Consider the following 23,584-nt stretch of genomic DNA (forward strand, 5'->3'; position numbering starts at 1 on the left):
TGTGGTCCCCCCCCCTCCCCCCTCCCCCCAACCTCTAGTGTAGAGCATACATTGTATCTGGGACCCAGACTGACCAGAGCAAAAACCACAGAGCAGGAAGTGGCCACTAACCATACTCTAGGAAAAGGACTCTTTGAGACTAATTAAAAATCACAATTCTATTTTGATCCCACCAGCTCAGGCCCCTGAGATAAATTTCAATTCAGCTCTTACAGGTTAATATTGAATTGTCATCCTTCAAAGTGTGCACCATTCAGGGCCAGGCTCTGGTGAAGAGCAAGCTTAGAGAGGTAACAGGCGAAGAAGGGGAAGAAAAATGCCCTCAGCTGATCTCGGACTTGTGGACTGAGCCTGGGCACGCTGAGGAGGCGCTGCCAGCCCACGGGCCTGGTTCAGGGATCTCACTAGATACGGATGAAGCTGGCCTGAAGGTTATGTGCTGGAGAGGGCAAAGGGGAGAAGAAAGGGACAAGGTTTGAAAGGGAATAGCGGGGATGGAGTAGAGACACATGTACAGAGATGGGGAAAGGGTCAGAAATCCTAAGAGAGACACGCACAGAGGTAGAAAGACGCCAAGGACAGCCTTGGAGCACAAGAAAGCCGGAGGAAAGAGGAGGTAGGTAGATAGATAGATGATAAATAGATAGATAGAAAAATATACTGAGAGATAGTGACAGCTAGGGAGAGATTGAGAAAGAGACAGAGACAGACAGCCAGAGTCAGAGCAAAGAAGCCAAGAATGGGAGACGCTGGTTGAGTAGGAGGCGTCAGAAGAGAGGGAGGCGGCCACAGCATCCTTTCCCTTGCGTCCCCCCTCCACCACCCGGTAGCCACTTCCCCACCCCGCTCAGCCTCTCGCTTGGCCCAGCCTGCGGCGAGGAGTCAGCACACAAGGTCGCCCAGTCCTCTCCGCTGTCGCACGCTGAATGGCTGGAGGTCTGCAGCGCCCCTCGCCTCGGGCCCTGCAGCCACAGGTCCCAGGCGCCTCGCGTCCGCGCGGGAGGCAGGCCAGGGAGCCCTGCACAGTTCTGCACCCATCCCCGCCCTACGCACCGCCCCACTACGCTCCCCGACACTCCTCTGGCGGCCGCAGTCCTCCTTAAGCACCCCCGAGGAGGGGGCGCTGTGGCCAACCAAGATACCGAAGGAGCCAATTCTCCCCGGGCCCAGCCCGCGGAGAGCCTGGGAGCGAGATGTACACCGGGTATCAATTAGTCTCTGAGGCATCGTTTACCCACGTGCCGATGTAATTGCCCGTGTTGGGGAAGTAGGCGTGCCGAGCACGGAACTACGAAGACAGCACCGCCGGCTCTGCGCCGCGAGCCCCAGCGCACTCCAGAGCGTCCCCCAGCGGCTGGGCAGGACCGCGGACGGCGCCCGCGACTCCGCTCGCGAGCAGCTTCCGGGCTTCGCGGCTTCCCAGCGTCGCGGCTCGAGGCACAGCTGCTCCGTGCACCAGGAGCTTCCAGGTTTTCTCCACCCCGCCCCTCTCTCAAATTCGGACTGTCTGCAACTGCCGTGTGGCTTTTATTTTTGTTTCCTTCCTAAAGGCCTGTATCTTATCTCTCAAGTTCAAATTCCGAGGACTTGCCCAGTTTCCTCCCCTTAAGTCATTTCTATCGTCCTTCGGCAGCTTCCGGAACCTGGGCGCCCGGGACTGCTCGTCCCAGAGCCAGCGCCGGCAGTCCCGGTGTGTCCGGCGCAGGAGCCCGGCGCGTTCGCCTCTCCCCCTCCCTTCCTTTCTTCCTCTCCTTCCCCTGTCCTTCCCTCTGCCTCTCTTGCCTCTTAAGTTTCCTGCACCGTGAATCTAACTGTGCCAAGCCTAGGCTCCCGCGGAACCGACCCTGAGCGCGACCCGGACTGGGACGCCGACTCTGCCGAGGCTGGACGAGGCAGCGGGACCGGTCCGCACCGGAGCATGGAGACCAAGCGCCAGGGAGGGCATGTCCGGGGCGCTGGAGACGCCAGGCCCGAGTAAGCTCCTCCATGGAGCCTGCCCAGCGCGGTCCCTGCTCACCAGATTTGCCCCCGGTCCAGTGTGGTACGTACGCTTTCACAGTCCCGAGGGAATGCCTTGGGGCGGGGTGGAGGGGCACTGGCTGGGGAACAGAGTTCGCTTGGCGGGTGACCCTCACAGACCTGGGCAGACTTCCTCTCTAGAAGTTAGCACTGGCTGTGACCCTTGGTTAGAAAAAAAAAAAGTAGTGCCAGAGGGGTGTGTGTGTGTGTGTGTGTGTGTGTGTGTGTGTGTGTGTATGTGCGTGCGCGCGCGCCCTCGCTATCTCTATATGTGCAAGGGGCTCAAATGGGTAAACTGATCCCGGCTTTCCTGTTTGCAAATTACATCCCGTTTCCCTACCCCCACCCCGCCAAATGTGTGGAGATACCCAGCACCTAATCCTGGTCAGCTTTACCTATCCCTTCCTCTTCCCTCACCCCCCTCGCTCGATCTCTCCCGCTCGCTCTCCCTTTTTCTCTCTCCATTTCTCTCTGCTGGTGTGTACGTGTGTGAGCACCGCCAGGGCTGGCAAAGAACCAGCCGCCGCCTTTAGTCCGAGCCGCCCCGCTATGAAACACTAGGGCAGGTCTTGCTGCCAGAGACGCTTGGGCTCCGAACCAGCCTGCGCACGGCTTTGTGCCCTGCCACCTCTCGTCCCTACAGCGGGGGAACTCGCACCAGAGGAGCGAGGGGCGCAAGGAGCCCCTCATCTTCCCAACCTCCTGCCCGCCTGCGGACCGAGCGCTCGCTTGTTTTGGGCGCTGGATTTACTCGCTTTTCAATTTTTCCTACACCGCCCCCCCTCCTCTGGGTTTTTTGGTCCACCCCCTACCCACCACGATACCCCTTTCCCGCTTGTTCGCCAAGCCTAACCTTGCCCGCGTGGTCATGGGATGTCTAATTTCATTTGTATCTAGGCTGCTGAGAGCACTCCTTGCACTGTAAAGTGGATGTCAGGTGGATCTATGTTTTTGAAGGAACAAAGACTCAGCGAAAGCACCGCCGAGGAAGTTTGAGACGCGGGAGGATGCAGGCTGCCTGCTGGTACGTGCTTCTCCTCCTGCAGCCCACCGTTTACTTGGTAAGTCGCCGCACCCCCGCAATCCCACCCTGGCCGAGAGGCCAGGCAACTGGGGGAGCGCGGGAGGAGGGTGAGACCGCCAGTTCAGTGAGAGCAGCGTTCTTAGCGACTGTGTTGGAACAACTTTGGCAAGCTGGTCTCCGGATCCCTGCGGGATTTTCCGGGGTTCCTTCCCATCCCCATTTCCTGCCTCAGTTCCCCCCTCTCCTGTGTGTGATTCTGAACAGTGTCTAGGGCACCCTAGACACCCAGAAACCGAGGAGATAGTGGGGCGGGATGCTTTATGACAGGAGCGGGCAAAGAGAGGGGTGGAAGACATGAACTCTCATTGATTCACCCACAGAGTTTAAACGAAAGGAAATGGAGGTGGAGAGTGGGGAAGCACAAATCTACCCAGGTCTGTGACTTTGAAAGTGAACCCGCCACTTAGCCCCTCAAGTTTGGAGGTGTGCACATAAAAAAGTGCAGGTAACTCTCACTTGGAGGGTTCAGACAGGACAAGTTTAACATCAGTTAGGAGCATCACAGAAATCAGACAGGGCAGAGATGCTTTGGCAAATATGTAGCTGGTCCACCTCATCTCTTAATCTCTCCTTTTCACCAAATAACTGAACCCCAGTTCTAGCGCCGTGATCCTTACTAGGGAATGGCAGACCTTGTTGTCAGAAAGTGAATGTTAAGCAAAACCACGTCCCAGTCCTCCTGGAGCCGTTTTCCAGGAGGAGGGGGGTGTCTGGACTTCGCACGTTGTTGTACCTAGGTGGGGGTAGGGTTGGCGAGGAGCACTTTATTGTGGTGGCGGTGGATTGGTAGCTGTGAGCACCCCCACAGAACCAAGACGAAGTTGCAATTTCTCAAGTCTAGCTTCAGGGAGGAACTAGGGACACTCGCATCCTGCTGGTGAAGTTGTATTCAGTGCACCAACCCCCCTACCCCTCCCCTTCCCGCCGCCTCCCTCCCCCCCCCCCCCCGCCAGCCCCCCGGAATAACCCATGCTGCAGGAGCGCACTGAGGGACTCCGTGTGTTTTAAGTAGCGGCAAGGAGCGCTGAGGTGGCCTGAGATCTCTGATGGGGCTGGATAAATGGGATGGGGCAGGAGGTGCTGTTCCTTAATTCTGAGAGCTTCAGAGCCCCCAAATCTGGGAAAGTGTTGCCATCCCTGCAGTTGAGAGCATTTCCCAGCCGTTGCCCTCGTGCATGCGACCTCAGGGCTGCTAGTTGTGTGAACTCTGTGTATATTAATGAGTGTGCAAGTATACATGTGTGTGAATATGTATGTTAGGGTGTGTGCTTTTAACGGGTATCAATTCAAGAAACGTTCGTGTTGCCTGTCTGCACCTTTATCGCTTGACCATGGCAGTCGCGGACGCCAGAGGGCGCTGCGCGCCAGTTTCCTCACCTACCGGATGCTTTGGGGTAAACAGGTGAAAGCCGGGGTAGCCAATCCAAAGGAGCAGCCTTCCTGACTCTGTCACCAAAGTCTGTGCCTTACCTGGTTGGAACGCAAACGGAATGCAAAAAATGTCCTTCCCATTTCCCATCTTCAATCATTCTTGCCCTAACCTGTGTCTAGTAGTAAACCCACTGACACTGAGAGCCCGGAGACTGAGGGTAAAGTTTGGCCAGAGGAAATGCAGAAGGAAAAGGGTAAAGGAAGGGAAAAGGCTGCAGTGAAGGCGACAGAGAGGGGATATTAACCATTCCCTCCACCCTGGAAACCCTTCTGCCCCTCCCCTCTGCATACCTTCACGCAGGACGTGAACCTCGGACTTACTTAACGTCCTTGGACTATGCGCGCGCGCGCGCGCGCACACACACACACACACACACACACACACGGCAAAGGCTAGTGACTGTGGTTCAGTTTATTGCTTGGAGCAAGTATTTCGATATCCTGGAAAATAATCTATCACATGCAGAAGTGAAATCAATACGTTGTGTTAAATTTTAAATGTGTTTGTTGGCAGTTAAACCGTTTTCCACTCATTACAACAACAGTGCTGGATTTATTCTAATGCGCTGCGTTTTCAACAACAAGCGCATTAATTCTCCTTTAATTGTAAACTGGGAGCATTTGAAAACCATTCAGTGTGCAAATTATGCTGATTCAATTACCGTTTAGTTACAGACTTCATTACCTGAATGCCTTTTGGCAATACAGAGAAAGGAGACAATTTTTCCACTTTCACTCAAAACAATACCAAATGTGAACAATAAAATAGAGAAAGCGATTTAGAAGTCCATTCTTTTCTCTCCTACCTAAAGTTGTTTTGTGCGTTGGGGATTAGAATCCACCAGCATCACAAAAAACAAAAGGCCGGTGGCTGTGACCCAAGGCAGTATTTCCAGGGATTGTAATTCCATGGTTATTTGCCAGCAGAATTCTGAGCCATTGTCCTGGAGGAGCAGGAAGCTAATTTTTACTATGGAAATGAATTTAAAAAGGTGAATTGGATAGTCAGAACAGTTTGATTTTAGGCAAGTAAAGAAATGGAGAGCCTTGATTAAAGCTCTTGGACAATGAGATAGACCAAGAAGTGGTCAAAGCTTCTTTCTCCATCTATTTTACCATACACCAGACACAGTAGCTGTGTTATCATTTATTCGTAGTTGCACCCCGGAAAATCCCAGACCTTTGCAAGCAACTGCAAGGTTGTCAGGAGCTGATTCAAGTTACACTCATAGAAGGCAAGAGTGGGAAAACCATTATTTTATTTTTTGTTTTTTTCCCCCGGCCCCCTTTGAACTGATACAAGCCAGGGAGGAGTTTAATAAGAACATTCTGTCTTCATGAGCTCACACCACAAGTTTAGTGAGGGGGCACTCTATTTATGCATTGCCTCCTTGCTGATACCACAGTGCACCTTTCCCTTTAAGGTCCTGGAATTCCAGTTATGTTTCCCAAGGAGTAATCACCACATTATGTCCAGGGAGCAGGAATTGTTTAAGTATTCCCTATATAAAAATATTTAGTCTTCTGCTTATAGAGAAATACCCTAAATACTCTCAAATTTGGAAAGAAAAATTTTAAATGAAAAACAGTTATCTAGCAGATAAGGTCTCCATAGTTAAAACTACAATTGTCTGCCTATATTTGGTTGAATGTTTTCAGGATATGTCTTTCGGCTCAGGATTCTTTGAATGTCTGTTCTAGATTAAGGATTTCGAATCTTTTTTATGCTTATTGAGAGATGGGTATGTCCTATTTCAAACTAGAAGCTTATTTTAGTACTGCAATGGGAAGTTAATTAGAAATGTGTCTGCGAAGTTACCTTCTGAAGCATATTAGCTAGGACACCCAAAAATCACCAGGAGGCTAACTCTGGCCATAACTACAGGGAAGCTATTATTATTATTTTAAATAAACACAAGGGAATCATCTGTTTACTGCATATTGTGTATTACAGATTTAAAAGTCTAAATTCAGTAGGAGAGAAACCTATGTCATAAAAATACTTGTTAAAAATAAAAGTTCTGCAGTTTTTATTCTCCTGTCAAAAATCAGGATAATTTCAGTATGATATAATGGGTGTAACAGGACTGTAGCATTTTATCTGAATTGGAGCACACAGTGAATGAACTAGGGAAATGTAGTTTCTGGCTCTGAAGCATGAGGGTCCTAAATTGAGTTATTCTCAGTGGGTCAAGCTGTGGGACAGGCCAGGGCACACAGGGAGAGCATCTCGCAGTAGAAAGCAGAGGTGTCCTGTTTGGGGACTCACCTGTGGCAATTCTCAGAGTCAGGAATTGAGTTTAATGAGTTCTCGATGGGCATGTCAACAAAAAAGTTACTCAGAAATCAAGTACAGAGAATCTGGCAAATGGTTGAATGATGTTATTGTCGTCAGTCACACATTCACTATTCTAATGAGAAGAGGCTCTCACCCTCCTATTTACTTCCCATCAGTTCTGCTAGGAATTAAAATTGCTAATAATCTGGTTGCTTTTAAAAAAACAAATAAATATAAACAAGAATTGAAAATTTTTTCTAAACCTTGGGTTTATGTCATTTTGAATAATCTATTTTTCAAACTTAGGGTGTCCTTAAAATGAGTTCCACACCAATTGTTTACTAGAGATTAGAGAGTGATTAATATATTCATGGAATATTACCTCTGCACCAGTTCAAAGCTAGACCATTTGGGTAAATTCCAGTCATTATGAAGGCTGTTAAGTAATGTGGAACCTGAGGGGGTAGGGAGCAGCAGGAGACTGAACACTAATATCTGTCCTTTGGATTAGATATGTGTATTTCCCATCCTTTGAAAATTAAGCCAGTTTCCCACTGAAAATTTTAGTTGATTAGAGTTTATACTTGAAAAGGAAAAAAGTACATTACCTCAGAGTGGCTATTCAGTGTTCTCTATGAAGGCCAGTTCTTGGAGGTAGTACTAAAATTCCTCTACCTCACAGCATTTCCTGACTCTCTACCCCAGATCAATTTTCCTGCTATAGGATTAAACCTAGAATTTTGAAGGCTATGGCCTAGCTGTACAACATGAGAATTTATCAGTCCCAAGACCTATTCCAGGGCTCTTCAAAAGGAGAAGTTGTGTAGCTAGGCATTTTCCTGAAATGCTCAACTCTCCGTTGACCAGGAAAGCAGCTCCCTGGGTGTATAGGAAGTGTTTGGGTGCGTCACCCTTTTGCCTCACTTCCAAGAGGGATTATCGTGGCCTGGGGCCTTCCACTGATAGCTTCAGGGAAACTGCCTTCAGTATTAGAAGGAGAGAACCAGAATTGCTCCAACTTTCTCAGCGGTATTCTCTGTTCTTCCGGAAAGCCTTTTAAGTTCGTGGTTCCTCTTTGTTCGAAGTTGATTTCTATTTGGCTTTGAATTGTTGACAGCTATTTCCTCCTAATGAAAGTGTTGTCTGGGTGAAAAATATATCAGGTGGCAGGGAAATTGGTTTATTTTTTTTTTTTGAGATAGGTGCCCAATGTCCTACTTTTCTGGGGGAAGATTTTCTGCAGGCTACAGAAATTGACAGCATTGTCCAGGTAATAACCATCCTCTACAATATTTTCAAAAGGACATTTGAGTGATGAAAGCATTTGGATATTGCCTTTTCAAATAAGCAATTTTATGTTTTAGGGTACTTTGAATTTATAGGGGGTGGGAAAGAAGGAGCCACAAATTTGGCAAAGGGATGGCTTCCCCATTTTGCCCAGTCTTTAAACACCGAGGTACTTGTCAGTTTTGCTTGGAATCCGGGTCTGAAGAGTCCTTGGTGACTTTGGATGTCGCTGCGTTGATATTAAGGGTCAAAAGGAAGTCCTGAGAATAAGGAGTAGCATGCTTTTTGCACTCCGCCATCCACAAAGAAAGCCACTGTAAGCTCTGAAAGTTTGTCTGCTCTCAAGTGGTGAATTAGGAAGTGTGCATTCTATTATTATTATTACTTCTTCTTCTTCTTCTTCTTTTTTTTTTTTTAAAGAAAGTGCCTGGCTTTGATCCGATTCAGGAAAGTTCTCTTAAAGCAACCACATCCTTTTGGAGCTTCAGATCTCATTCCAAAGCCTTAACAGTCCTGCTATTTTAATTAATAGAGGGAGGCGGGCACCACTGGGTCAGCGGCTTCCTGGAGCAGCGGGGTGGCTAAGCAGGTCTGCTCTCTCGTCTTGCCCTGCATTCTCCTAGCCACCATACGTCTGGTCCTGCGATGCGTTTGCAGGAACTTGCGGTCTTGATTTATTTGCAACTTAAGCTCCCGAACAGCTCTTTTTCTCTATGTCAGCACTAACTCCTCCCGGAGATTGGTAAATGGCGCACGCGTTTTTCTGCTGCCGATTGGCATGTTGACGACTCTGCTTGAAGGAATGTGACAATAAAGTGGGAAACCAAAGCTTGGCAAGCACTTAATCAAGGATAAAAAGGTTCCGCTGTAAGGATGTCACTCAATTTATTGTGAAAGTCGAATGAATTACGTTTAATGAAAGTGCTCCCCAGATGAATATTACCAGCAATTTCCTGAGTTGGCTCTGTCAGCTCGAGATGAGGAAATGCCAACCCAGATCAGAAAAGAGCGCCCATCTCAATTACTATGCAAGCTTTCCAAGAGCAGGTTTTTATTGAGATGATATATATTGGCGGCTTCTTTATGCCCCTCGGCGCGCCCAGGAGCGCGTTTGCGCATTTTCCAAGTTTGACGTCTGCCCTCGCAGGTTGCTGACTGTTGTTTAAACTTCTGATGAGCATCCTGCGTTTCTGTAGTGAGCTGAAAACCTAATTATCTCCTCTGTAAACAGCTTTCCCTAGTATATTTTGTTTACTATGGAGGTGGGGACTGACGGGAGGGGTTGGGGCAGAGATAATTCCCTTACTTGGGTTCCCTTTGTTATAGGAAGTCTCTTGGGCATCTAGTGAGGGGTTCCGGAAGTTGGAAAACAAAGTGGCGCTTAGAGCGGGGAGGTGGGGGGGATGTTGGGGTAGTGCGCACCGTGGGGTCCCAGGAGCCGCGAGAGTGCAGCACCGCGGCAGCTAAAGAAAGGCCTTCTCCCGCTCCTTCTTCCTTTAAATTAATGAGGGTATTTTACTTGTTCGAGCCGGAATACGATGGGAAGAGGGATACACAGACCTCAGCCAGAGCGCATTGCCTCATCTGCATGAGAATGGAGAACCGGGAGACTTTTCTTGTATTATTTATTTCTCCCACAATAAGACAAATTGCTGCTTAGAAAGAACGAGTGTTTCCTTAGAAACTGGCTCGTGGGGGCTCTAACCTGACTCAGGCCGGGCCTCACCCATCACCCCCGCCACCTTAAAGGATTCTGATGAGAGGGATCCCAGGCAGCAGTGGCAAAGGGCTCAAAAGGAGGCTAGGCTCCCCCGCCCCACAGGAGAGTGGGGCGTCCTTCTGACACATCTCACTCTATGTCTCAGACCTCCTCCCACCCACTGCTTTAAAAGGCCATTTCAAGTCGTCTTCTACAGTTAGGAGTGAGAAACTTCTTCGACGTAGGTTTCATATCTTCGACTTGGAAACTCAATCCTCTGACCGAGAGGACTGCGGAGAGTCGAGCCCGGGGAAGTTTCCCGGCCTGAGTCTCCGCCGCCACAGTTGCGCGCTGTGTTGTTTGCTTTTAGCCTCAGGTGACTGTGAGCAGTCTGCAATCCTCTTATATCTGGAACTCAAGCCTTACTTCTGGGGAACTTTTCGTCGATGCCACCGAGATACCGTGGTCCGGAGGACTGCAGCAGTTCTCCGGAAGGAGGCCGTGGGTGCGGAGATTGAACCTGGCAGTGGCCTGCGGCTGGGCAAACCCAGGCCCACAGAACGTTTCTTCAGGACCACGGACAGCGCCACAGGCTCCGCCCCGCCTGTGTTCGCAGCCGGGTCTCTTTCCCAGCTAGTGCTCGGTTCCTTTCGAAGTAGAATTGACGTTTTCTGCAGAAATCTTACCGCCTCGTCATGATTGTAACAACCAAGCTCCCCACCAATCATTTGAGAGTCTTAAGCTCCGATCGTTAGGTCTCCAATGTTTGCTGCGGTCAGAACCTCTGGTTTGCACTTCTACCCCCGCCCCCTTCGTGGTTGCGGCCTCACGTGACTAATGCTGAGTGAACCCTGAGAGAAGGTGAAGTCTTCTTTTCCTCACTTTCTCCCTATTTCCTCGCACAGTTCATTAAATCTATCCCTCCTCCCAGAGAGAAACATGAATCATGTCATGTCGTGTCTTTAACCACGTAAAAGCCTCATTTAGCAGATAAAGAAACTGAGGTACAGGGAGGGGAATCAATTCTCGCAAGAGTAAAATTAAGTAGGGAGAAGTGATTCCTGCCCCATCTCCCACCTACGGGCGGCTGGAGCCCGCAAACCGCCCACCCGGATTAGGAGCCTTTAAAAGAGCCGGGGTGGGGGGGGGTGGGGGGGGTGGGAAGTCCTAATTATTATGAATTTCTGAAGGACCAGTAATTATTCACGGGGCGCAAGACAAACCAGGGCCCGGGCAAGAAAATCGATATATTTGCTATCGAAAGTGCCTGGCTCGCCTTTAATGCAGACGAATTGGGATGCAGCCTCATTATTTTCTGTGGTTAGGCTCCCCGGTGTATGGCCTGATGCAGCGTGGAATCTGTCATCATTAGAACTGATGGGGTAGGGGGAAGTTTCTCCTTATTTACATAGCAAAACAACCAAACATCTCCCTCTAAACCCCTAAACGACCCCCAAAACACATAACCATTGTCCAGTTCCACCCCTCGCCCACACCTCCAGCCCCGGGCTCAGGCTGTTCAGTCCCCCGGGGCCTCTCTGAGCACTCTAGAGCGGACGCTGTGGTCTCTTAAAATGTACACAGTTCCTATTTGGCGGCAGTCGCACAGTTCATTTGGTTCGGAAATAATCTGGAGAGTACCGAGTTTTGGCGCTAGGGGTTCTCTGTGTCAAAGGCGAAGATTGGCTGGAAGTTATGTCCGTTTCTCTTGCCTTAGTTTAAGAGTCAGTCCTTTCAAGACACCCGATTCTGCAAATACCCGCAGTATTAAAGGAACAGAGGTCTCACAGGTAGTGCTCCAGCAACCCGTGTGAGAAGACAGCACTGAAAAGGCACGCTAGCGAGAAGAGAAGGAATCTGGAGGTGAAGAGAGGCTGGGAATTAAATAGGAAGGAAAAGAGGTTTAGGTGCAAAGTCTTCAGGGTATTCTCGAAGGCCTGGGTGAGATCTGCTTTCTTTCTTCGCCAGGCAAGATGCCGAGCCTTTTCCTTGAGGGCCAGCCTGCTGCAGTTTTACAGGAATGAGAATGCGCCCCGCCTCCGCCCACTGAAGTCGCTGAACTGTTCAGGGTCTGCCTACTGAATTACATAGCGTTTTCCTTTTTCTCTTCCTTTCCGCAGTCCGCCCTCCCTGGCACAGTCTTTCTCACTCTTAGAAGTTGTCTGATGCCCCCGGAGGGCCGGAGCTGGGATGGAACTTGTTTTCTTGTATGGGTGTCTGTTCATGTAACGCCATAGTTCTTATGGCTAACTGAGATGTGTGTTCGAGTGTGTGTGTGTGTGTGTGCGCGCGCGCTGCCTGGGTACTTGGCCTTCATTTGGCAGGTTCCTCCCTTATTAAAGTAGATCAATCACTGCAGAGGAGATAGGGTGTGGCACTTAAAAACTGACTCCTCCTCCTTAATTGTAGTAAAATTATCACAATGATAATAATATTAATGAGAACAAATTTAAAATCGTGGATTCTAGGCACTAAATCCTTTTGGGTTTTCTTTTCCTCAGAGCCAGCCTTTCATCATATGCTGTGATTACCTTAATGTCTTTGTTTCTTGCCATGAGAGACAGCCAGCCAACACAATATGACCCGCTGGCACCATTTCCTCCCACCGTCTTCATTTTTAGTGGCTTTGTAATTAAACTTTGTGAAATATATGTAACATACATCTAGTGGAGAACCTTTTCATTTATATTTATGTAACATGCTGAGGAAGGAAAATTAAGAAAGTGCTTAATATAGAAGTAATAAGCTGTTTTGATATTAACAGGAATGTCCTTTTAATTTACTTTTTTCAAGTCTAAAATACTATGTCCGTGAGACCATACTCCACAGTTATATTTTTTTTTAAAGGAGAAATTCTAATAATGTGAAAAAAGACATTTATTAGCTTGTACTTAGTGAAAGAAAAGACTAGTCTAGATACTCACTGGAAATGCACATTAGGCTTAGCATGGCAAAGTTGGAGTATGATACAGGAAGCTGAACAGAAAGAGCTAGCTGGAATTCTGCCTCTCCTTTCCCTAACCCATCACAATGCATACATTTACATGGAGTATAACAGGACATTCCAAAGCAAACACAAAGATATCATGCTGCAAATTAATAAAATCAAAATTCACAGACTAAAAGAAAGAAGACACCGATTTCCTTCCTTAAGATAGGTTATTGACAAAAAAGTTATGATATGATAGAAAGACTTGGAGAACCTTTCCTGGCTTAGAAGAGCCTTTTTCCATTTATAGGTTAAACACACACACACACACACACACACACACACACACACACACACACACCAGAGCATCTGTACGTCTACTCTTTGAAGGATTCCTTGGAAAATTAGAGGAAATCTTTTGTTTTTATAAATTGATAGCCTTGAAATTTCAATTTGGGGTTGACAGTACCATTTCCTTGATAGGAATCTGGTACCTGACATTGCACTGTTGTCTTGTATATGTCAGTATTTTCATTGATAGAATGAAAACATTTTTGGTAAAGAGTATACTAGAATTTTAGTTATATATATACATATGTGTGTATACATATATACCAGCCTTTTGAACTGAACTTTAAAAAATGATTTTCCTTCTTGTAACCTTGTAGCTGAATGTTATTAGAGGCCCATAGGTATATAAAACAGCTTACATAAAATTAATGGACTGCTTTACATTCACAATCTCTTACTTGTGAAGCCCTTGTAAAATATCGCATCTACTTAAAATAGGAAGAATATAAAATCAGGTTTTGTGTGCAATCAATAGTTGTAAATGGTTTGGTGAAATATTTGATTGTTTTGAGTGAATTTGACAATGTGATAGAAATTTATTATCCATCTTTGTGCACTGATGTGTTAATCATAAGGCTGTCCCTTCTTTTATGTACTTGACCAGTTTTAAAACTGATTGTAAGATTCTAAGGCAACATCTAAGTACTTAGTCAACATTTTGGGAAAGACGCATTTATTGACTTACTAGATTACCAAGAGATCCATGGGTTACTATGAAGTCACAAATAGAAAGAATTAAAAAAAGAAATCCTCCAACATTTTTTTATTCTTATTGTTTAAAATGATCAACAATAGATTTATTGGCATTGTATACTCTGAATACTTTATATGCATTTTTAAAATAGAAAAAGTGAAGATTTTAATTTAGCATTAAAATTCATAAAAACTAGACTTTCTGCATGTAGTGAACTTATTAAAATAAATCTCTTGTTTTCCATAAATGTGGGCAAAATTTGAAAATATTGAAGTTTCTAATTCTTTTTCCAAACACATATTAAAGATTAATTTCTCTTTTTTTCTGTTATTTAGCTTATGGATCTCTAAGATGTCATAAACTCTACTATGAGTTTCTTTTCCCTTACTGTGCGTTTTTATTTGGGGAACGAATCACTTTTTTTATCTTGCCTTATTAGACTGAGAATTATACATGGCCCAAAAGCATAATGACTTTTTCAAAACCTTCTTCTCTTTTATTCCTATTTCATTTGAAGTTTACCTGGTATAGATATACTCTTTTCTTTTTTTTTTTTTTAATTTCTCCTTGTAAAAATGGCCACTGGACTCTTGTGTTAACATTTTCTCTAAATAAGAAAGAATTCCCTAACTTACCAAGTGGCTACATAAATTGCTGATGCTGCTCAATACTTGATGGAAAACTATTAAAAATATGGGCTGGATTACATGAGATTCATTATACTTCCTGTTTGAGAAGTTTTCAAGGAAAATGCCATAATTAATTCCAGGTTTGATTCTAAAACCTATTTGGAGAATGATGAATTGCGATTAGTTGTTGGAGCAGCTGGCTGACTCCATGATCTCTGAATTGAAAATATAAAATATCTTTACTTACATATCTTTTCCAGTTATTTGTGAATGGCTTCTGTACCAGGGCACCGTAATTCATTGTTTTACAAAATTAAATGCAAGAGAAAGATGCAAACCACTACATATGAATGGAAGTTATTCATGCATAGTCAATGTAGTATTTCTCTGGTCTTGATGTGAAATTTAATTGCTATTGATGTAGAGATTTTGCAGAACATGCAGAGTTTTTGCTTTTTTCACAAGAAATATATAATTGAATGAGTGTCTTATATTAAATTTTCAACCTTATTTCTTTTGGTTTAACAAGGCAGAGCTATGAACATTGTATCAAGAGGCAGCCACAGTCTCTAGCCATTATCAAATTAATGTAGATCCAGCATTAGAGCATATGAGCTGAGCTATCAGTTTTGGATCTGCAGCTCTGTTCTCAGGTTGAAATTTTCTGGAAAGTGGAAGCATGAAAAGTGAATGATTTGGCCTAAGATGTTTAATCCTGCCTTGCATTCTTGACTGAAATCCTTCACAATTAGAATGGCTATAATTAATGTGTAGCCAGATGCATTTGTGCATCTCTCAGGCTGACAGATTTCCACTTCCCCCTCCCCCACCCCAACAAATGACAAGGCTGAAAAGCTTTAAATGCAAATCCACATGCTGAAAGATGGCTGATATCCTACCAAAGACCACTACTTCTAGGTGGTGAGTAAGGTCATGTCATTCGTTCAAGTGTCAACACTGAATTCATGGCAGAAATAGCTGAGCTATGACGAGAAAGAGGGTGACTTTTTGCCTCGAATGAGGACCTGGCCACAGGAGGGAGAAAAACAGGCCCGTTTTCAGTCACCCCAGGATCTACCGATCTCTCTCTCTCTCTCTCTCTCTCTCTCTCTCTCTCTCTCTTCAATTCTTAAGGGAAGCAGCAATGAAAAAGACTTATAGGAGAATGGAAGGGAAGGGAATGGCAAAACATTTTTTAAATTCTGTGACCTTTTGCAAACTTTCAACCTCTTAGACCTCAATTGCCCTACCTGTTACAACGGGGCTAACAATACTTCTTACCCTATGGATTTGTTATTGAGGATTAGCTGAGCTTAGAAAGGTGCCTGGCACTTACTTAGCAGTAGTGAGCTAGTAAAGAAAAAAAATCTTTAGAGAGAAAGGTTTCTAGACCAAGTTCCCATACTCCCAGCACAACACTTATAAGGGTGAAATGCAAGGGTTAAATCTACCCTAGGAGTACCCTGTCTTTTGTTTCCCTCTTGCAACTGATTGATTGCTGTACAGTTTCCCAATGCTGCCCAGAAAGCCATATGTATTTAATGTGAATAGTAATCATTGTGACTAATGCCAGAAGAAAATGGTCATTTCTACAGCAACTAGTCAAGTGTTTATAGAAATGAAAAGACAAGTCATCAATAGGCCAAATGAATCGATTGCCTAGTTGAGATCAGAATTCTTGTGATGTTTTAATTTCAAGTGGCAAACACTAAGGACATTTATTAAGATATGATTTCAAATACTGATTTATTTGTAAGGACTATTTGCTTTTAGTTACTTTTAACACTTGAAATTCTCTTAAAATTTGCACATAAGTAATCAAAACATTATATATATTTAATATATATATAATCTACTGTTTTTTAAAGTCAAAGGACATTTGGCCAGAGGATACAAGCCACTTTTCTCTGTTAAAGTTCATTCTAGCTGAATGCCTGGATGTGGCAGCATCTTAGCACCCCAGAAGTACTAGATGAAATAGTTTGATAGGATGAGAGCCACAACACCCCTCTCATATGCTGCTCAAAATATCTCCTGTATGCCACCATATGCCTTCTTCCAAGGCATTACCCTGGATACCCAAGAAAATTTCCTATACAGAAACACTATTTTATTTGGATTTAACATGAGAATGGGGAAAGTGTGGAAATGATTACAAAGGATAAATGTTCTCTTTCCTGTTTACACCCTAAGCCAAGTACCATGTCAGGACTTTAGTATGATTTTTTTTTTTCCCATTACGTTCTCTTAATAAGCCTATGAGAGGATGGGTGCTATTAATATCAATAAGGCATTGTTAATATCACTGTTATTAATACATCGATATGCCCATATCAATTGATATAGTCATATCAATAATATCCCATTTTATTGGTGAGGAAATCGAGGCATTGAGCATGAGAATGTCTGGTGCAAGGTGGCAAGATTCTATCCCAGGTAGTCTAGTTCTTTAGCCAGTGTTGCTAATTACTTCATGAGGTATGTGATTGTGGGCAGGGGAGAGGAGGAGAGGGAGACGGAGAAAGGGGTGCACGTGGGCACATATTGAAAGGAGAGGAGAATGAGTCTCATTTAAAAAATTTATTGAAAGAAATAACTATGTTGCTTTCCACTTTAATGAATATTCTTTCTCACTCTTCTGGGTAGATATTATTTGGGTACCAGAGTGTGCTGTTCTTGCTACTGTAATTTAGTAATTTTATTAGATGTAGTTCTTATTCTGGAGGGGCTTCTCATAAACAGGGGATACAAAGGTGACAAATGTAGGTTTGATACTGATGGTTGTGGCTTTAGCCTGTGCTGGTGGCTTGTGGGACACAATCTCTTTAGTAAGTCTGCATCTATTGACTTGACCAATGTGAAAAATGATCCCTGAGCCTCAGGGTAAGGTAATAAGTGAGACTGAGGCATAAAGCACAGCCCTCGCAGTCATCTGTGATGGAGTTTAAAATGATCCATAACATCTGTATCTTTCCGAACAAATCACACACCTGTTTTTGAATTACTTGCCATGTCTGGGCAGGAGGTGGAGAGAGGAAAGGAGAGTTTATTTATAAGGGGATAACTATATGTAAGAGGCATAAACTCTAGTTTCATGGTATTTATTCTCATGAGTGCAGTGTTTCTGACAGCTTGCCAGGTACAACAGAGAGATGCAAATCCACACTTTTTAAAAAGTAAAATCTTTTTCACAATGATACAAACTAAGAAACATTAAAAAAATATGTTTAGCTTATAGTCAAAATAGTCCCAAACATTCAACTAGCTCAGCATAGGCTTTTCCACTATAGTCTGGATATAGGATTTTAAAAAATAAAGTGGAAAATGCTCACAAACTATTTTATGGAATTACTCAGTCTATGTTTGATTTAGGAATTCTTCTATTTCTGAAAAAATAAAAGTAAATCCAAGACACTCCTGCCCAACGTGGAAGTCCTCTAGCCTGAGATGAGGGGGAGAATCTGGTTCCATTACATTCATGTACTACATTTGACCTTGGGAGAGCTTAGTTCTGCCTTGGGGCAAAAAATTAAATGTTCCATTTTGCAGCAGTATCATCTTTCACCTTTATGTGGATTTAAAAATGTAAATAAAATTGCTTTCTGTAAATGGTATACACGAAGGTCATATTCATATTCTGTGCAAGAATTCAAAATGCCATTTGACCCATCATTGGCTCAATAGATAATAATGTTTTCTATTAGTTTCTAGTAATCTACTTTTTAAGCATTTTACTACTCAATATCTTTATGCCTAGTTCCTGGTTTATGAAATAAGAAATCAGAAATAAACCTTTTAGCGCTTCATTGTAGATTTATTTATAGAATATGTGCTTTCAACTTTGAACTTTTAAAAATGCCAAATCCTCCCAGAAAATACTTCCTTAGTTATAAAACTGGTTCAGCTGAAAATATACAATGAGTAAGGAATGTGCTTTTGAAAAATGTTGAGGGATCAAGCTTATTCCAATTATCATCCATGTTCCTTTTGCTTATTATTTTCCTTGCAGATTAGTCAGAAAACAGAGTTTGGGGACCCTGATAACACAGTGCAATCAATGGACTTAGAAAATAAAGTAATTGCTCTTCTCTTTGAGAGAGAGAGGGCGTTTGAATTCTTTTCATTGAAATTTGGATAATAAGACCCTGATAGATCCTTGTATTTAATTGTCATGATTTTGATCGTTAATGACTTTTGATTGCTTCTTCTGGAGGCACCTGTCAGCCGTTTCCAAAGCGCAGATGGCTTTATCGGCAACAGAGGAGTTTCTTTTTCTTACTAACCTTGAGCTGAACAAATTATTTTGGGGAATATGAACAGATTAAAGTTATACCAAGTTTTTCTGTTTGGGGGAGATTTTTGGTTTGTTGAATGATAAATCTTTCAAAGCTTTTAGTTTTTTTTTTTAAATTGTAAAGAATACTAGTCCTATGAGTAGATATGTAATGAATATTCAATGATCGAGGCCATAAGACCAAGATGATAATACATCCTTGTTTGCTTGGGACAGTCCTGTCTATCAAAAATAGCTTCTCTTATTTTTTCAAGTGTATCTTGATGTGGGTGATAAATTATATGGTCATCCTACATGTGACTCAATGTTCAAATGGCTGACAAGAAAGGCTTATGATTATGAAAGGTTATTGACTAGGCAAGAAGAGCATTCCCATCTCTATTTTATTCTCCCTTTTTTATAAGGCATTCAGAGCCCTCATGAAATTGGATAACCAGGATCCATACTCTATTATTTAAAAAAAGCTGGTAAAATTTTTATTAAGTATTGTGGTTCACACAGTCATAGGAAAAGCTCATCGGAGAAAACTGACTGATTAGCCACCCACAGGTCTTTCAGGGTGACATTAGCTTGATGAAATCACTTTGGTCTAGAAGCTCTGCCAGTGCTTCTAGAGTTAACACTGAAAAATAAACTCACTCTAATCAGAATATCATTTTGATAATACCCTTTTCATATGAGAAGAATATCTGAAACACTATTCGGAACATATTCCTTTCAATACGGTAGTTCTGAAGAGTCCAGTTAGTTATTAAATGTATGTGTCTATGTATGTATATTCATGGAAAGTTTTGAAGTTATTTCATAAAAGGCTATGACAGAACCCAAAATGGAGTTGAAGATTCCCTTTTTCTGTCTTGTGTCTTTCTATCCTTAAGGTGAGCACGCATCACCTTTTTCTCTTCTTGGAGTCCCTGTTTTCTATGCTGACAAATCCATTCAGTCTTTTTGATATATTTGTTCTCTAAACGTGTTATTGTCACGAATGAAACTTCAAACAGCTGTTCTTGTGGACTTACTGAATATTTTTCCTATTCCTGTTTTTCGTTGATTTTATTAGATCCCCTCAAGGGATTGTTTTCTCCTTTGATATCTCGGTTCCTAATGGGCTGGAGCCTCACCGACACCCTTAACTCCACCATGTTTTACATCTCCTTTTTTAGGGTTCTGTAAGGCCTTGAGGCTAGAAAAATGAATACTTGATGTTGACTTAATAGGTTTTTCTTTCGCACTTCAACTAGGGTTATTCATGATGGAGAATTCAAGCAGCTGGCAAAGCCATTTTGTGTGAGGTGGCAAGTGGGAGAAGGAAGCATTTTTCATACCTCTGTTCAAATGCTTGACCTGTGTTTTACAGTAAGCATCCTGTAGATGTGTCTTAGTTTCTCTAAATTTCTTGGGATTATAGAAGTTGGTGTCTGATGAAGCATTGAAAAGAGTGGAGGGTAGGTTAAGGTGGCTGTGAGATCGATACCAGAACCACATCGCAAATTCCCTGTGTTGCAAATGCTCTGGTAAAAACTAACTGGGTCCTTCCTGGTAGGAAGCATCAATGCAGATCGTTCTTCTGACAGCTCGGGAGGTGAGTGGGCATCCTACTTTGCTTTTTGGGAAAATCTCATGAGGAATTGTTCCCTAGGAATCTAATTCGTGCAGGTTTCTGGAAAGGATATAGTGTTTTCAAAAATCATTTATTTTTATTTTAATTTAATAAATTATTTTTAATTAATTTTAATTTTAAACTTGCCATCTTAACCATTCTTAAGTGTGCAGTTCAGTAGTGTAAAGTACGTTCATTGTCGTGCAACCAGTTTCCAGAACTCTTTTCATCCTGCAAAACTGAAACTCTATGCTCACGAAACACCCCATTTCTCCCTTCCTCAAGCCCATGACAACCATCATTCTACTTTGTGCCTCTGTGAATCTGACTATTCTAGGTACCTCATATCAGTGGAGTCATATAGTATGTGTCCTTTTGTAACTGTCTTATGTCTCTCAGTATAATGTCTTTAAGATTCATTCATGTTGTAGCATGTGACAAAATTTCCTTTTTAATTAAAAAAATTTTAAATGTGGTCATATTTTCTTAATTTTTTTAAATATCTGTCTATATTGAGTTATAGTTAGAAAATTTCAGCCTATACTCAGTTAATACAGGAATTCATCTATTTTTTTTTTGCACATATGTGATTTATTTTTTCACATTTAGAACCCCAATCTATTTAGAATTTATATCTTGTGTATGCTGTAAAATATTAGTCTAATTTTATTTTTTCAAAAGGCTAAACAGACATGCTAGCATTGTTTATTTAAAATCCCACATTTGCTTCAGTGATTTGAGAGGACGCTCTTCTCATATATTAAATATCCTTGCATCTGTTTCTGTTCCATTGTTCTGTTTGCCTCTGTATACACAAGTACCACTTTGTTTTAATTACAAAAGCAGCCTAACTTTATTTAATATTTATTGGAGCTGATCACCTCTCATAGCTTCCCCGCTCCCAGCTTTACTGAAATATAATTGATATATAACTTCATGTAAGTTTAAAGTATATAATGTGATAATTTAATACATGTATATAGTGGGAAATATTTACCACAAGAAGGTTAGTTAACACATCTCTCGCCTCAGATAATGACCACTTCCTTGTTGTTGTTATTGTGGTGACAACATTAAAGCTCTACTCTCATAGCAGCTTGCAAGTATACAATACAGTACTGTTAACTATAGTTGCCATGCTTTGCATTAGATCCCCAAAACTTATTCATCTTACAACTGAAAGTTTGTACCCTGGGACCAATATCTCCCCTTTCCTCTATTCCTCAGCCCCTGGCAACCACCATACTATACTCTGTTTCTTGGGTTTGATATTTTTAGATCGCACTGATCAGTAAGATCATGCAATATTTGTCTTTGTCTGACTTATTTCACTTAGCATAATGTCCTCAAAGTCCACCCATGTTGTTGAAAATGGTAGGATTTTATGGCTAAATAATATTTCCAATGTACATGTGTCACATTTTCTTTATCCATTCATCCATTGATGGATACTCAGGTTGTTTGTATATACTGGTTATTGTAAATAATGCAATAAACATGAAGGTGCGTATGTCTTTTCAAGTTAGTGTTTTCGTGTCCTTTGAATATATACCAAAAAGTAGGATTGCTGGATCATGTGGTAGTTTTGTTTTTCAGTTTTGAGGAACTTTCATACTGTTTTTTAAAGCAGCTCTACCAATTTACATTCCCACCAACAGTGCACCAGGGTTCCCTTTTTTCCACATCCTCACCAGCATTTCTCTCTTTCCTTCTCACACTATTTTAACAGGTGCGAGGTGATATCTTGCTAAGATTTTGATTTGCATTTTTCTGATGATTCGTGATGTTGAGCGCCTTTTCAAGTATTTGTGCATGTACAGAAGGACATCTGTATGTCTTCTTTGGAGAAATGTCTATTCAAGTCCTCTGTTCATTTTTTGATCAGATTGTTTGTGTGTTTTTTGTTTTTGTTATTGAGTTGTATGAGTTTCTTATATATTTTGAATATCACTTCCTTATCAGACATATGGTTTACAAATATTTTCTTCCACTCCATAGGTTGCATTTTCATTTTGTTGGTAGTTTCCTACACTGGGCAGAAGCTTTTTTAAATTCAATATAGCACCACTTGTTGATTCTTGTTTTTGTTTCTCGTGCTTTTAGTGTCATGTCCAAAAGAAAAAAAAATCCTTGCCAAGACCACTGTCATGGAGCAAGAAAAGAGTTAATATACCATGCCAGGAATTTTGCTCTAGCATGAAAACTAAAATGGACTAAAGGATAGAAATCATCAGGTTTCTTTCCAAAGATACTTTTTTTCTTTCTATAGAATTAGGAGGAGAGAGAAAGAGGAAGGAAGGGGAAGGAGAAGGAGAGAAAAATATTCAGTATTTGCATCTATTCTGTGTTTAGACATTATCATCATAAAAATATTTTTTTTCTTTTCAATGAGCTGAACAGTTGACCTGAGCACCTGCCTTTTTAGTCACTCAGCATCTGAAAATGATTCTAAATATTTGAGTTAGCAAGAAAGAGACCAAAGGGGGAAAAAAAACCCCAAAACTCAAAACTAAAACCATGTGCAACCACCAAAAACTTTATGGAAATATTTCATGAGTTTTAGAGATGGCTGTACATCCCAAACAGGGCATTTTGCAGTGGCATTGTCTATCTAAATATAGTAAATGGACAAATATGTTCTTAATCAAGAGCTGTAAAGAACAATTTGCTTTGAGAAAAGTGGGTGCTTTATTTATTAAACTTCCTTAGCTGAGGAATTTCTGAATTGTGTAGAATTGTTTTGAAAACTACCACGATACTGGGACTTGTAAGTCCAAAAAGTAAATGACTTTTCTAACATCTGTCTTTTACATAGTTTTGAAAGAAAAAGAGGACTGCCTTTGGGACCTGGCAGATTGCCAGTGGACAATGAGCTATGGCTCAAATAATAGATAATTTTCTATGTCTTAAGTGTTTAGAATTTAGAGGGGGTGATTGATTTTAACCACCACGAAGTCTGGGACAAAGAATTTCTGCTCTGTGTTGTGCACCATGTTTACCTTGCAACAAGTCCTTAGTTCTTTTCTGTATTTGGCTTGCGATGACTGGGGAAGTGGTAGACTCAGGGCCATTTGTGGAGAAGGATGGAGAAGATCCTCTGATGATGTGTTTTGACTGCGAGTTCCTCTTTCTGACCCTGATTTCATCTCTTCTCACTCTATTTTTGATATACTCAAATTTAAGAATGAATGCAAAAGGGCTTTTTTAAAAGGAATACATGGTTCTAGAGAAATAGTGCTGGCTCATGGTAGAGGTAGGAAGAATGAGTCAAAGTCAAATTTTCCAGTAA

At 42.6% G+C, this 23,584-nt stretch overlaps 1 protein-coding gene across 1 annotated transcript in view; it reads left to right on the forward strand.

Annotated features, from left to right (window-relative positions):
* Positions 1–901: 901 nt before the first annotated feature.
* The window catches only part of NXPH1 (neurexophilin 1), a 268,241-nt gene continuing 245,558 nt past the window's right edge, over positions 902–23,584 (forward strand). Inside the window, exons 1-2 of the mRNA XM_016133664.2 lie at positions 902–2,041; positions 2,917–3,080. Of these exons, the coding sequence (XP_015989150.1) occupies positions 3,027–3,080 (54 nt within the window). The 5' untranslated portion in view covers positions 902–2,041; positions 2,917–3,026. The remainder of the gene's footprint in view (positions 2,042–2,916; positions 3,081–23,584) is intronic.

The sequence above is a fragment of the Rousettus aegyptiacus genome, unplaced genomic scaffold (assembly GCF_014176215.1).
Source record: "Rousettus aegyptiacus isolate mRouAeg1 unplaced genomic scaffold, mRouAeg1.p scaffold_m13_p_13, whole genome shotgun sequence".
Taxonomy (NCBI): domain Eukaryota; kingdom Metazoa; phylum Chordata; class Mammalia; order Chiroptera; family Pteropodidae; genus Rousettus; species Rousettus aegyptiacus.